The sequence below is a fragment of the Peromyscus californicus genome, unplaced genomic scaffold (assembly GCF_007827085.1).
Source record: "Peromyscus californicus insignis strain IS unplaced genomic scaffold, ASM782708v3 Scaffold_10__1_contigs__length_136768540, whole genome shotgun sequence".
NCBI lineage: Eukaryota > Metazoa > Chordata > Mammalia > Rodentia > Cricetidae > Peromyscus > Peromyscus californicus.
In genome coordinates this window covers 85,010,901-85,027,199 of record NW_026294391.1, presented here as the reverse complement: position 1 = coordinate 85,027,199, position 16,299 = coordinate 85,010,901, and the positions used below count along the sequence as shown (strand labels likewise).

At 39.0% G+C, this 16,299-nt stretch overlaps 1 protein-coding gene across 1 annotated transcript; it reads right to left on the bottom strand.

Moving 5' to 3' along the window:
• Positions 1-5,092: 5,092 nt before the first annotated feature.
• On the bottom strand, positions 5,093-7,824 carry LOC128115446 (melanoma antigen preferentially expressed in tumors-like). The gene is made up of 3 exons (XM_052746126.1): positions 7,535-7,824; positions 6,487-7,068; positions 5,093-5,606 (listed from the first exon to the last, which is right to left on the bottom strand). Exons 1-3 carry the CDS (start codon positions 7,822-7,824, stop codon positions 5,093-5,095), a joined length of 1,386 nt encoding a protein of 461 aa, XP_052602086.1.
• Between the last annotated feature and the right edge of the window lie 8,475 nt (positions 7,825-16,299).

Sequence of the window (16,299 nt, the reverse complement as noted above, 5' to 3'; positions counted from 1 at the left end):
GAGCCAGGCGGATCTCTGTGAGTTCGAGGCCAGCCTGGGCTACCAAGTGAGTCCCAGGAAAGGCGCAAAGCTGCACAGAGAAACCCTGTCTCGAAAAACCAAAAAAAAAAAAAAAAAAAAAAAATTCTCCAAAAATAAATATTCACATTTTTCAAGGTTATATTAAAATACTATTCTTTTTTCTTGACAACCTAATTTTTAAAATTTTGTTTAATTATGTGTATATGTGTATATCTGTGTGTATTTGAACATGTAAGTACAATTGCATACAACTTTGAGAACAGGGTGTCAGATTACCTAGTGTTGGGAGTTACAGGCATTTGTGAGCCAACCAATATTGGCGCTGGGAACCAAATCCAGAACCTCTATGGAGAGCAGTAAATGCTCTTAACCACTGAGCCATCTCTCTAGCCCCTCTGGGCAATTCAATTTTAGAGACCATTTGGAAAACAAACGAGTTACCAGAAACTACTGAGGGACAGAAGAATGATGCCAGTGTGTGAATGCACAGAAAACAATGGGTACTGAAACAGAGAGCTGGGTGAAAGACACAATCCCAGGCCTCAGGAACTGGGCACATGCTGAAAGGGGAATCGCAGGTCACTGTGATGCACTGCTTAATAATACTGGAAATGTCAAATGTAAAATACCTAGAAAAATCAGAGGAGATTTTTACACAGGAGTTATTTTAAGATAAGGGGCAGCTTTGCAACAGGAAAGGGGCCAATGCAGTGGGACACGGCTCTCTGATCCTGAGCTTTCTGGGTCTCTCAGCTTGGGGCAGGAGTTTTGAGATGTGATGGAGACTGGAAGGAGTAGTTCTGAGGCGATAAGCAACTACGCTTTTGAGACCATAGAGTACAGGCTCCCTGCACGGGGCAGAGCATTCCTCGGGTCTCTCTTCTGCATCAGGTATGTCAAGCTTTAGGCCTGGAAAACAGTAGTGATTTCAGAGTTCAGATCACAGCCATGTGCAGGAGCATGAGGGAAATCCATCTAGGACAAGTGAAACACGGAGATACACCTGGAACTGTAGGTGGGGCAGAGTCTGACCTTAAAGTCTAGTTGTGACATCAAGTCTTACCCAGATGTGCAGGTACCAGAAGTTCACTTGAAAGTACAGCGGCATCTGTGAGACTCACCTGCAAGTGTTGGTGAACCAGAAATACATACCTAAACATATACATATCACATTGCATCAACTTTTCTAAGTTCACCAAGATGGATCACAATTTGTCTCTAGGTTTCCTAAACCGAACTGACAAATACAGTTAACGCTACCATCTTTTATTATATTTTCAAAGCCCACACCATTCTAACATTTCTCACTATTCTAGTTCAGTACGTGAGTTTGGGACTTCCAGGGGTTGTTGCTTGTATTTTAAATTTTTCCATTTTTATGTGTATGAGTGTTTTGCCTGCATGGATGATTGTGTACCATGTGTGGGCAGTGTGAAGAGGCTAGAAGAGTATGTCAGGTCCTCTGGAACTGGAGTTACAGTTGGTTGTGCCCACAGTGTGGGTGCTGGGAATCAAACCCCAGGTCCTCTGGGATAGCAGCCAGTGCTCTTAACCACTGACCCATCTCTCCAGCTCCCTTTCTCTATTTTTATGGCCCTTGAAAAATTCGTTATTCCAAGTCTTTACCTCAGGCAGGTCTAACTAAAATGTAGATATTGAAATGTCCACTTTGAGCCTCTGGGTGGAATATTTAAATTTCAGCACTTTCAAATGCTAATTCTGGAAATTAAGGCTCAGGGGAGAAAAAAACCTCCGCTGTAGGTTTAAAAACATGATTTATAATAAATTAAATGTAAGCTGATTATGTTAATCTATCACACATAATTTAGAACCAGATAAATATATATCTCTTATAAAAGAAGTTATTTTGAACTTCTTAAACACCTGTTAAAAGGAGCCAGGGAGATAGTACAGCCAATAAAAGCACCTGCTGCCTTACCTGACAGCTTGAGTTGAATCCCTTGGACCCACCTGGCAGAAAGGTAGAAGCAACTCCTGCAAGCTGTCTTATGAACTCCACATGTGTACATTTCTTTTGCATATTAAATGTGGCAAAATATTAAAATGCTTTGAATAGAACTATACACACATATGATTAAATTACCCCACAAAATAGGTTTCATCATGGAATTTTCATACTTAGTTTTAATTTTACAGGAAATCACAGTTAAGAGACTTTGAATTTTTAAAGAGATCTTGGATTGTTAATGTACTGAAAAAATAAATGCTGTGGTATTTTTAAGGTCATACTCTTTCATATTGTGATAATAACATGAGCTATTGGGGATAAACAAAGAAAGGTTATAGTTCAGTAGTTAGGTTTGTGTGGCAAGTTGACAGGGTCAACTCCACTGATTGGTTTTTTGTCAAATTGACACAAACTAAAGGCATGGAGGAAGAGGGAACCATAGATGAAAAACTGTCTCTATCAGATTGACCTGTAGGCAGGTTTCTGGGGGCATTTTCTTGATTAATGGTTGATGAGGTAGGGCCCAGACCAGTGTGGACAGTGCCTCCTGGGCAACTGGTCCTGGGTTGTATAAAACAGGTAGCTCAGCAAGTCACAGAAAGCCACTAAGCACCTTTTCTGTCTCTGCTCCTGTTCAAGTTCCTGCCCCGACTTCCCCAATGATGGACTGAGATTGAGACATGTAAGTCAAACATACCTTTTCCTCCCTCAGTTGCTTTTGGACAGTGTTTTTACCACAGCCATGTAGAAGCAACATAGTACACTCCCTTTGGTTATTTTTCAAATCTATTGAAAACAAAGTATTGAGAGTACTTTCTTACACTAGGAATTTCCAAGAATATCGTTCACATTGTCAATATGACAATAATGAGTTCCAAATTCTCTCTTCATTGTAGGGTCTAGTTTTCACCTCAGGGTGCAGTGTCTCTGACAGAAACATGGCACCCAAGGAAGGATGGAGGAAAGAGAGAAAATATGCCAATCTTGATGGAGTTGCCTCTTCCCCAGTATTCTGCCACTGTTAACACACTGGTCAGACTGTACTTCTGATAACATGGGATCCCAGGTTATTCAGAGAATATATAGTAAGAGCCATATGGAAAAAAACAAAAAAGAATGGTCAAAGAAACAGGTAAACCTAATTTTAATATTTTATTTAATACAAAGTGTCAAAAGCTCCACAATTTTTAACTTGGAAACAATGTAAGTAAATCGCTCATTATACTGGCATATTAGTAGGTCTTTGAAATTTTCTGCTTTATTATCATGATACAAGCATTATGGAAATTATGAACAAATTTGCAATGTATCACAAAAGAAAGATGACACATTAATTTCAGTACATTTTAACATACTTTTTCTTACTAACTTGGAAATACAATGTTACCACCAATAAAAATTAATAAAAAACAGATGTGAATTGTCTTGCCAGTATTCTTATTAGAATAATGCCTGTAAAATATAGTTTAATATATTTACCAGTATCACTACTAAAAACAGAATTCAATTACTTTTATCTGTGGTCAGACTAAAACTGAGTATGACCTCACTTAAAAAAGAAACAATATAAATTTCTAAGCCATTGCTTTTACTAATTTATTTCAGTAAGAAAACATTATGTGTAAATGATTACTTAGAGTCTACACTATTTGTTAGTCAGTCAGTGAAATGCAGTCGTTTTGGCATTTCAACAGGTGGAAGGAACAAATCCTAATTTTATATCTTTACCATGTCTTTGCGATGCAGTATGCTGTCTCAAGAAATTAATACTACGAGTTAGATATTTTTATGTGTTCATGTTCCTTCTCTCTCTCTCTCTCTCTCTCTCTCTCTCTCTCTCTCTCTCTCTCTCTCTCTCTCTCATTCTCTCTCTCCCCCCTGTGTGTGTGTGTGTGTGTGTGTGTGTGTGTGCAATTTCATGCACATGCTCACATGAATGCCAAAAGTCAGTAACTGTTTTTTTTTTCTTCTACACATATTTTCTGAGGCAGGATCTCTCACTGAACCTCGAATCCCTAATTTGCTAGAATGTCCGGCCACATGGCCCAAAGGCCCTTCCTTCCTCCACCTTTTCACACTGGAGTGACAAGTGTGCACTTGGATGCTCAGCTTTTTACACAAATGCTAGGTTCAGACTGAGCACAGGCGGGCTTGTGTGGTAAGCAACTGGATGACTGAGGCATTTCCTTAGCCCTGTGTAAATTATTAACTAAAGACTTTACACACATCATTTCTAAGAAAGTCTAGGATATGCAAACTGAATTTATAATTATGTCATGTTCTGGAGTATAAAATAAGTTGGACTCAGTACTCACACATGGCTAGTATGTATCATACCAAATGGGACACAGCTAGTGGAAAAAGAATCAAAATATATATAGGAAATGATTTATACAGCTAAGGAAATGACAGGATTAACAGAATTGGGAGTAGAGTAAGAGAACTAAAGGAAGTAGGGGGAATATTATGGGAAGGGCCCTAAATCCCACCTAAAAATTCATGTGACAAAATTCATTCAGCTGAGGACTTCATGGGAAGTAGTGGAAACTTTAGCGCAGGCCTACATCAAGGAAATATTATATTTATGTTCTTGAAGGTTCTATTGAACCCTCAGAACCTCTGCTGTCTTTCTTTCCTGGCCCTACTATTAAATCCTGATGGATTTCCAAAAGCAACCAAAACCAGTCTAAAGTAACTTAGGGGATGTAAATATTGTCTTCAAGAACCATTGCCACTTCCACAAATATAGGCAGGAAAGTCTGTCATTGTTCTGATTTGTGTGATATACCAACAAGCAAACCAAACAGTATGGGCACAGACAGAGCAAACTAGGACTTGATCATCCTGTATTATTCACAATACACATCACTCTGGTCAGTAAAATGAAATATATCAATAGTAGACCAGTGATACACAGGAACTCTCAAAGTCCTCCATTTTTTCTAAATTATTCTCTATAGGAATCAGTTACATACCTATATTCCCTAAGTGTAATTTCCTACACTTATAAAAAGACCCTTATATATTTTGTGTGGGTCCAGGAAATAACATTTAGTACTTAAATAGTACATATCGGGTTGAAACTGTGTTGGACTGTGAAATTTATTCTAAGTAAGTGATCCAGTTCATGTCAGCCCTCTCTGCAAGCTCTAGCATCACCTTCAACTGTAGTTGTACAATAGCAAGCTTCCTTCGGTCTATACTGCCCTGAAAAGGCCATAGTTCATAGCAATGTACAGGGATGGGATAAATCACATATTTTAGATTCTTCAAGGGTGTTAAATTATTCATGATAGTCACAAGCATAGGCATTGTGATGGGGTTAAAAGCAAAGCACAGAACACGGAGATGAGTACAACGAATCAGCGCAGGGATAAGAACAGAGATTGCAGTATCATTTATAAGGCAATGATTTATCTCTAGATGCCGAAGAGTACCAGAGAGATTTACCAGAAGGGTTTGAAAAGGCTCAAAATCATTCCAATACATTGGGTTGTTGCTAAGATTCAACAGCTTTAGTCGGGAGGCCTGAGGGCTCTGGGCCAGAAATCTGAAGTCTCTGTACGAAAGATCACAGAATGTCAGATACAAGAAATCCAGACCAGGTGGCAGGACTCTGTAGGGAGAAAACAACAAAAAACTTCTGAAGAATGAAGATTGAATGAGGAAAACTATACCTTTATATCTAGAATAAACTACTTTTCACATGCATTATAATTGAGTAGTAATGTGTTATGTTGTGCTTTAGTTCACTTAATAGATTTGTGACTCTGAGAATTTGTTTTAGACAGGATCTTACTCTGCAGTCCTGGCTGTCCTGGAGCTCACTATGGAGATTATACTGGCCTTGAACTCACAGAATCTGCCTGTCTTTGCCTCCTGAGTGCTGAGATTAAATCCCGGGCCACCACATCTGGCTGAAAGTTTTGTTTTCAACACTGAGATACAATTTCTTTTAATCTTAAGAATGTGTGCAGCACATTATAATAGATGGTTTTAAGAAACATAAAGAGAAAAAACTGAAAGCACTTGATACTTACAACATTATCCATTGTATATTTCAGTTCACCTTTGTGGTGGGGAGGGATCAGAAAGAGCAGGCAACTGAAAATTCCCTTTGGTCAGTCCCTACATACCAACCTCTACTTTCATGGCCTATGCCTTGGGGATTACATATCAGTAAAGTGATCTGACATTGTGAACTATGGGCATCTATGATTAGGTGCATCAATGCTATAGAACAATGTCTTCCCCATCTCAATCCCTGTTCCTCTTCATATGTAGAAGGCTAGTGTGTTTTTCACCTTTTATTTCTGCACTTGTCTGTACATTGCTGGCTGCTTAATTTTTGTAATTCTTTCTCCAGCTTCAAATTCCCAGAAGCAAAAAGAGGAAAGCATAAAAGCTGTTCAGGAGTTTAGGAATACCCAAGAATGTTTTCTTTCCTGTCTCAACAGGCTCTCCAGGAAACCCAGGGCCCTGGCCCAAACTCTTACCTGAGCACTCTATCCAGATGTCCTGTGAGACAGAATGAAGACAAGCTGACTTCCTTAAGGTTGTTCATACGTTGCAAGTGACCGAGGAAATTTTTAAAGAGTTTCCCACTCAGAGATCTAAAAGTGACTTTAGACAGACTGAGGCTCTCTAGGTGGTCCATCTGAGATAGGACTTTGGTGATATCACTCAGCGAACCCATGTCAATTGACAACTGATCAACACAGTTGAGATCAAGAAAACTCAGGATGCATTTGCTCTTACTTAGTTTATCAACTTGCAAATCTCGACAGCATATGTGCAAAGACCCTAAACTCTCCCTAATTTTACTTGTAAGCAAAACCAAAAATTCCTTTTCCAATAAGGAGCCATCTAGGGAAAGATCCACTAGTAACTCTACAGGCCTGGGTAACTGAACCATGGACTCTGGATTTACGAAACGATGCTGCCCTTCTATTTTCAGGATAGAGCTGTCAGAATAAGCACAAGAATGAAAACAGAAAGGTTCCTTGATGTTGACATCATGGCATATGGTCCTACAGTCGTTGTCTTGCCTTAAATCTAGGATCCTCAGTTTAGGTCTCCTGTAGGGGTAGAGGAGATAGAATAGTTGAGAAATAGCCAATGATAATGAAACCGAATAGAATCAACAATGACATCTAGGAACTAATTCTTTTACCCATAGCTGACACTCTTTGTACTAACTATCAACAAATCTTTCCCATGAAGATTCAGCCTCCTGCCCCCAATTCCTTATACACCTTAAATCCCCTCCAGTCTTAAAGCTCCTGTCTTTGTCTTATGTAACACCTGTTACATAAACCCATCAACAGAACCCTCAGTAACAGATTTCAAAATGAACATTGAATACAATCAGGAACAGATTTCATAATTAACATTGAATACCATCAGTCTTTAATGTGTTACCAAGTTTGTGGGCAACAGCCTCACACATAAATCTTCAGCATTTACTTGTTACTCCTTCTGGGAGAGTAGCATGCTGTGGTATAACCGCCTCTGTCTTTCCATGTTTTTATTATACAATCTTACCTAGAAGCAGAGTTCCTTGAAGGACGCACTGGAAGATTCTCAATCATGGCTTTCAGGAGTTCATGTTGAGGCTCCTGTATAGTTAATGACCCAATGTGGAGACAGTAATAGGGCCACACTTTCACCATCTCACTCAATATATTCTTATGCCCACCCTCGAAGGCAGCAATGAACAGTGGAACAAAAAAGATTCTTGGCATATCCTCCAGAGCTTGGATTGCCACAGACTCATTTGTCAGCAGACTCTGTATAGCGAGATCCAACAGTGTCTTTGGGTTCTTTGCATCCATCTTTGTGAACCTGAATCAGAAGGAGAAATATTTAGAAGTTCTAGGAAAAAATACACAGTCTCTTCTTTGCAACCAGTGCCAGTAAAGTAGAAATTTAAAGAATAAATGAACCAGATAGCCAACACTAGATACATCTACTATAGACACAGATTAGAAATTGACTTGTGAGTGTATAAAGGTGTGTGTGTGTGTGTGTGTGTGTGTGTATGTGTGTGTACTACTATTCCCCCTCCCTTGTGTATAAAGTATGTATGTGATAAAACACCATTAGAATGGATAGTAAGCTGGGCGGTTGTGGCATATGCTTTTAATCCCAGCACTTGTGAGGTGGGGGCAGGTGGATCTCTGTGAGTTCAACGTCAGCCTGTTCTACAGAGCAAGTTCCAGGGTAGGCTCTAAAGCTACACAAAGAAGCCCTGTCTCCAAAAACCTGCCCCCCAAAAGAAGTCAGTAGTAAGTAAGCAGAAAACAATTTTGGTCACTTAGCTACATGACTTCAGTATTTTCCCTCAATAGTATATAAGCTATGATGAAGAAAAAGATAAATGTACAAAAAAGTGGTACAATAGAAAATATTAAAACACCAAATTAATTGTGATTAAAGAGAAAAAGAATGGCATTCCAGCCCTTGATTTGTCTCACTCCTCTCACTGTATTTGTGGCGGACGAAGACACCAAAATGGCACAAGACAGAGACAAAGGAAGATGGTTAAGAAAACTTAAAGTTGACCTTAAGCATATTCGGAAAAACTAGTCATGAATTCAGCCTAAAGATGAAAAAGAAACATAAAATCAAAAGAATGTGGTAAAGTTTAGGGGAAAGACTTCAAAACTGTTCCCTTCAAAGCTGTATGTTGTCTCACATGTGGAAAGTAAGAGATAGTCAATCTGACAATGGAATACTGACTTCTGGGGTCTGACATCGGTGCCAGGGTTGGGGGGGCAAAGCACAGTTGGATACGATTCATGTAAGCTAGAGGTTGGTATGGACACATCACAATGAGTCTCATCAAGATGTATTATGAATATGTGTTATAAACAATGAATATCAAAGGAGTATCAAATAAGTGATATGTGGCTTAGTTTAAAACTGCAATCTTAGAAGACACAGACTGTGGGAAGAATACATTGATGTGGTTAGGAGAAACATTCAAGAAAATTTGTTAATGGTGGGAAAAGAATCACAATGAGGGGGGTTAAGAATCTTGTAAAACATGAAAGAGTCAGAAAGCTCCCAAGTTTTTCTTCTACTTCAGGAACAACATCAAACCCTCTAAAAGACCTTCACAACACTGATAAACAGAAAATAGCATGATTAAATTAGATGGCTTTGAAAACAATATGAAAAAGCCAAATAAAGAAAAATCCCAGGCAAAAACGTTAAAACCATAAGAAAACAAAATTAATGTTGCTCATCACCTACCTAATACGGTACTTTGCTACAGCATCTCACACACATTATGGCATTGTCCTTGGATAAATGACTTGATGACTAAGATAAAATTATCATACTTAAGAACAAAGAAGTGGAACATTTTCTTGAGGCTTCCAGGATTTCTATCTCAGGGACACATCGTTCATTCAGTCCTAAAAACGTGTCCCAGGTTCTTCAAATGATTGTCTTTGTTATAGCTCAAGGTGTAAGAGAGTTTAAGTATATTCTATCTGTCAAGAACTTCCTTTTGTGTGAAGAAAAACTCAAACAGTCTTGAAAGAAAGGGACTGGGAAGTCTCATGAAACAAAGCAGCTGATTTCACACATTGTTTCAAATGTTAGTGAAATGTATTCAAGAAGTTGCTGTTTGTGCTCTATTACAAGATCACCATGTTCTGTTCCTAGGAATATCTGTGAATATTCCAGTATTTTGGTTCAAAATTCAGTTGTGAATGTGCCTGATATGACTGAATAAGGACTCCAGACTCCATTATAAGGGGTGTAGAGCAATGCTATTTAAATTTGAATTTTCCCTGGCATACTCAGCATTTGAAAAAAGTTCTCCCTTAGTTGATGTATAAATTTAATTCAATTTCAAAAATATCTACATTTTACTGAGTTAGACAGTCTGATGGTAAAGTTCATATGTGAAAGAATACTCAAGAATAGCTAAGAAGAGAGAAGGAAGACACTTGAGAAGGAACTCCTGACACCATACCAAGAAAATGAAAACTTTCTAGAGAATTTCTATAATTACAGTGTCTTACCTCTTCTATAAGAACAGACAAATAGCTCAATGAAATGGGTTAGAAAGCTTAGAAATAGAAGCCAACATTGATGAACATCAGTGTTTAATGAAGAGCTGAAAAGATGGGGTGGCAGTTAAGAGTACTGACTGATCTCCCAGAGGACATGGATTCAATTCCCAGTCCTGGAAACCATCCATAACACACTTCAGTTCCAGGGGATCTGATGCCCTCTTCTGGCTATGAAGGGAACTGTACAAACGTGCTACACAGATATATACACAGGCAAAAGATACATACACATGAAACATAATTAAAATAAATAAAAAATCCAAAGGTGACATGGAGAAGCCACTAAAGGGAAGACAGACATGCAATGTACAGAGTGAGACTTGATTTAAGACAAAACAAAAAACCCTTAAAGTAGATCCATAAAACATGCCATGTATAGAGTAACTAAAAATTGAGTTAAAGATTTAAAAGAAAAAAATTTAAAGTATATCCATGAATCATGCCATGTATAGAGTAACTAAAAATTGAGTTAAAGCTTTAAGCAAAAAGTGGAATCACACAGCTTCTTGAAGAAAACATGACAGGTTTTCTTTAAGCTTAACATAGGTAAGGGATTTCTAAATGTCACTCAAATACTAGAGGTAATGAAAGGCAGCAATATATGATCCAACGAAATGAAAATCAAAGAATTTAAAAATATCAAATGCAAGCATTTCAAAAGAGAACTTACAGAATAAAATGATGTAGTAGTAAAACATCCCAGACAAGGGGAAACTCTGCTTCCTATATAAAGAACTCAAAAACTGAGGAACAAAGGACCAAAAAAGGTATAAAAATGAAGAAAAGATATGAACTAACAGTTCACACAAAACTGTCAAGAAGAGACAAAACAAATAATAAATGCCCAAATTTAATGACAATTAGATGTATGCAGTATATTAAAATAACAGAGTTATAGCTTAGTCTCTGGTAACATATAGGCAAAATTATAAAGTGATTGTGTTCTATTATTAGTGAAACCGTGAAGGATAAAATTTTAAATGTCTTACGAAGATCTACTTCTATAAATACAGATGTGTGTGTGTGTGTGTGTGTGTGTGTGTGTGTGTGTGTGTGTATGTGTGTGTGTGTGTAAGGATATTTAGTGAAGCATTATGTATAATTTCAAGATATAAACAATTAAAAACCTCACACAGAGGTAGATTAAAAATGGTATGAAATAGCCATACAAATGTGTCTGATGCAAGAGTAAAAAAGAACAATGAAAATTTCTTAAGAAATATTAGGGGGGCTATTCAAGAAATGTTATTAGCTTGGAACACTTAGTCCCAAATGGGTTATCTCCTTCAACTCCCTTCCCTCAGGGTACCAGGGAACTCTCCAAAAGAGGAGGCAAAAAGATTATGAGCCACTGGGGATGGAAGACTCCAAGGAAACAAGGCCTTCTAGATACAACAGGAATGATGCCCTTATGAACTCACTGAGACTGTCGCAATATGTGCAGGGTCTGCAGAAGTGGACACAAGCCCCCATTCCTAACTCAGAAGCTATTTCTAAATTTCTCAAAAAGAAAAAAATAGTTTTCTCCAAGAGTCTCACTGGATATACAAACCAGATTTAAGAGCAGATTCTATGCCTAGCAGTAGATGGTTAACACAAAATGAACACAATGGTATTTTTGGAGTTTTGTTTTGTTTTTTAGTCCATAATGCTTTATTTGGGTATTTTTTTTTAAAAAAAACCTTACAGGTCTTTTCCTTATATATTATGGTTTCAATGTTGTTGGATAATCTTTTTGTACACTGTGAAGATGTGTCTTTTCCAAGGCACCTTCTGTTTGGTTTAATAAAGAACTGAATAGCCAATAGCTAGGCAGGAGAGGATAGGCAGGACTTCCCAGCAGAGACAGGAACTCTGGGAAGAAGAGAGTCAGAATTTGCCAGTGAGACAGGGAAGTCAGACAAACAGTGTGGAGGAGAGGTGACGGTTCATGTGGCAGAATGCAGATTAATATAAATGGGTTAGTTTAAGTTTTGAGAGCTAGTTGGGAACAAGCCTAAGCTAAGGCCAAGCTCTCATAATTAATAGGAACTCTCCATATTTTATTTGGGAGCTGCTGGTTCAAAGAAATTCTGACTACACTTCAGATTTTATTTGTATGGATTTTCTGTGTGTGTGAATGCTTGCTTTTCTTTTTTCTGTTTGTTTGCCTATATTGTCCTATTCTGGTTTGTTTTTACTCTAGCTTATTTTATATTATTTTGTTAATCTTATTTGTTTGTTTTCTAATGAGAGAGAGAAAGAAAACGTACAGATTGGTGTGAATGAGGAGGTAGAAGGAGCTGGGGGAAGTGAAACTATAACCAGAATATATTATATGAAAAAATCTATTTTCAGTAAAGAAAGAAATGCTCTTAAATGAAAAACAGAAATGTACACAATATGCTCTCATGTAAGAAGGCAATGTAAGAAAACATGTTACCTTTCCTTTGTGTAAAACAAATATAAGTGTTACTGTAGCAAAAAGTGAATGATATGTTATTCCTTCAGTGAAGGATGAGAAAGAAATGGGAAATGAGAACAAGGTAGCAAGGAGTGGTACCTTTCCAAATATACAGATTTATATTGGATTATCTGAATAATAGTAATATTTCACATACCCAAATATAAACACAGTTGGACTTCTACAGCAGCGTCTGTTATGGAATATTAGTTTAAGATGTGTTACATATGTTTATGCTATGGAATATTTGTTTAATAATTCAAAGATGTGCTGCATTTTTTTTATGCTGCATTTGTTTAACTCCTTAAAGCTGTGTTACTTTGCCTGCCTAAAACACCTTATTGGTCTAATAAAGATCTGAACGGCCAACAGCTAGGCAGGAGAAAGGATAGGATGGCCTGGCATGCAGAGAGAATACATAGGAGGAGAGGAGGGGAAAGAGTGAGAAAAGGAGGAGAGAGGACACCAGAGACCAGCCACCCAGGTACACAGCAAGCAGCAGAGTAAGAAGTAAAGAAAGGTATACAGAATAGAGGAAGATAAAAGCCCAAAGGCAAATGATGTAGGGAAAAGGGGCTGGCTAAAGAAACCCCTCCTGACCCTGTAGCCCAGAACTAAGGAAAGATGGCTCAGCTAAGGACAGGGAAAGGAACACAGTTTGGCTCAGATCAGAGTCATCTCTTCCCCTGGCCAGCTGATTTGTGAAACCAACCACCAGCTGATTTGTGAAACCAACCAATCACAGAGCAGGAAGTAGAACCCTGGCCCTGGGGCACAAGACCAGGGAAAGAAACACAGCCTGGGTTTGGGCCCTGAGCCAGAGAAATGAACACTTTATCCCCAAATCCAGAACCAAGGAAATGCCCTGACTCTGAATCTAGTGCCAAAATAACACTCTTGGTCCCTAGAATCAGAGTGAGTAAAAGAAATGTGCCCTGGCCGTAGAAGCAGTGTCAAAAAGCCAAGAAAAGCCAGTGAAAGAAACACAGTTTGGCTCTGAAATCAGGGCCATCTCTGTCCCTAGCCCCCAAAACTGGCCAATTCCTGGGCAGAAAAAAACTAGCCAATCCCTAGTTGACTCCGCCCCTAAGACATCCTATATAATCTGCCTTGCCTGGTCAGTTGTGGGCTGTTCTTTGCACCCTGGTAGTCAATCCTGGACTCCTCCTTCCCAAATAAATCTCTTTCTCAAAAGAGTTTTGGGTGTAAAGATCTTTGTTCACTGGCATGGAGAAGATCCTTGCTGAGACATTCCTCAGTGGACAGAAGGAGGAGCTGAACAGAAGATCCTTGCTGAGACGTCCCTCATTGGACAGGGCAAGAGAGAGCTGAAAAAGTGACACTTTTTTCCAGAGCCAGAGGAGATTGCTATGTTTCTGCAGGGGTTTCCTCTTTTGTAGAGTGAAGCAAAAGAAGCAACAATTTATTAGTCCAGAGAAGCAGAGTTCTGCTAGGAAGCCCCCTTAAGCGGGGCTGAGCAAAGCTCAGCTGTAGTGGCTCTCCAGGAGAGGAGCAGGATTGCTATATTCTGGGGGGAGACCATCCCCCATCACACCAGGTATAGCCTGACGCTCCAGAATGTTCAGGATACCCTTCCCTACAGAGCTGGCCTGGCAGCTCCAGGCCTGACTTTCCTGAACAGTCAGGAGGATACCCTTCCCTGCTGAAGCAGTTCCAGGCCTGACTCTCCCCAGCAGTCAGAAAAACTTCCCTTCTAGGGCTGAGCTGTCTCTTTGCAGCTCCAGCCATCAGCTGTCCTAAGCAGCTCAAAGTGTTGTCTGACTCCCCAAGTAGCCAGGACACCTTTCCCGAGTTGCAAAACTCATGTTTTGGTGCCAAAACCGGGAACCAAACCCACAGAGTTGAAACAAATTTACTTACAAAAGGTAAATGAGATAATTTAAGAAAAGCTGGCTAGAGACAAGCCAAGCTAAGGCTGGGCATTCATAAGTAAGAATAAGTCTCCATTTATTTATTTGGGAGCTGGGAAATGGGCACCTAAAGAGTGGAAAAAAACCACAGGCATCCTTGCATGTTGTGAAGATTTCATGTCTGGTGCCAGATATCATATATTAAGCTGTTGCTGAAACACTATGGTAAACATACCTCCCACACCAAAATGAGCAAAGGGGAATATGGATGCCATTAGAACAGGTATTTTTGTAAGAAATGTGTAATTCCAATGCACTCGTAGAAAACATAAAATTCTTAGGTAAAATGACTACATGGTAAGCAGAAAGAGTCAGAGAACTAGGTGTAGTCACATATGCCTGCAATCCCAGGACTCAGAAGGTGGAAGCAGATGGACTAGTAGTTCAAGGTATTTTCAAGTATATAGTGAGTTAAAAATGCACTTTGGGCTATATGACACTATATCTCAAAAAATCCAAATCCATACAAACAAGCAAAAGAGAAGCTAGGGTAAGAAGAGATAGACTACTGAAAGGGAGAAAGATTATAACATCAGGAATCACAAAGGAAAGGCTAGGACAGCTTAAAAGTGCTGAGAGACAGGAAGGCTGTCCATCCAAGAGTAGCAAGCTACAAAAGCTCCAGCACCAGTTCCATGGTGGAGGTATGAGGAATGAGGAAAAGCCACATAAAATGTGGTAATCCAAATATAATGTGTCTCTGACAATAAAAGATGGATACCCCTCAACAAAGGTCAGCCCAAGATTCTCACTAACATTAATTCAATCTGGGAAATTTGGGACTCTGACTCTGCTGTTGGCACTAGTCCACATAAAAGGAAAAAATATTTTTTTCCTCTTCAGTGTCTAAGGGCTATCCAGCCAGGTACACTCTGGAGAGAGGCTAACTCTTAGAGACAAAAATACTCTTGGAAATAAGAAAACAAGGAACAATTGCAAAATGAGAAGGACTAGAGAGAGTCTGCCAGACCAGCTTTGTGGGAGACACCTGTCGAAGGCAGTGATGGGCTGGGTGAATGACAGACAAGGACACACTATGCAATGTAGGCAGTAGATTCTCTGGTAATGAAGGGCCCACTGCTCTGAGGTCCTACCACTTGTGTGTTCATGAGCAATCACCACCACCTGGTGATGACTGAGGACATTGGTGATCCCATGATTGAGGTTGGGGAGCAGCTCTACATCTACAGCCACTTACCTTCTGTGTGGTTCAATGCTGGTGAAATGGAGAATCCTGAGTTGCAGGTCCACGAAGGCCTTAGAGTGCAGCAGCTTCCTCCCTCTCACAGATGGTCTACTGTTGGGTGAGAAATGAATGCATTAAGACCCAAATTCCAGCACAAATCTCAGTGCTCTATTTCCTTCTCCTGTCTGTCCTCTTATTTACTTTATTCATTTATTATTATTTCTACTTTTACAATAGAACATTTTAATTATTTGAATTTTTCATACATGCATGCAATGTATTCTATTAGTATTCAATCCCAGTCCTGCCCATATATCCTCCCAGATCCATTTCCACCTTTAAACTTCTCCCAACTATATGTGCTCTTTCTCATAGCCATTGAGTACAATTAGTCCTACTTTTACCCAAACTGAGTTTTAATTTAATATATTACTGTATATTATTTCTGTGAGTATCGGATTCACAGTTGTTGTGGCATAGTAGATAACTTTAATACTTTCTGAGTGTACTTCTATATGTAGTTTAGCTATTACAGTGGTTCCCTTTCTTCTTTCTTTTTTGGACTTGAGACTGAGCCCTCTACAGAGGGTCTGTGCCCTATGAGAAAGGTAAACTTGAAGACATACTCATCCAATGTGATATAGAGTTCACAACACAAAACT

Bases quoted from the DNA above. Each gene is read 5' to 3' on its own strand.
- LOC128115446 (XM_052746126.1), bottom strand. From the start codon at position 7,824: ATGGATGCAAAGAACCCAAAGACACTGTTGGATCTCGCTATACAGAGT. The intron at 7,069-7,534 runs GTAAGATTGTAT...CTACCCCTACAG, and splicing joins TCAAGGAACTCTGCTTCTAG to GAGACCTAAACTGAGGATCC. The intron at 5,607-6,486 runs GTAAGAGTTTGG...TTCTCCCTACAG, and splicing joins CATCTGGATAGAGTGCTCAG to AGTCCTGCCACCTGGTCTGG.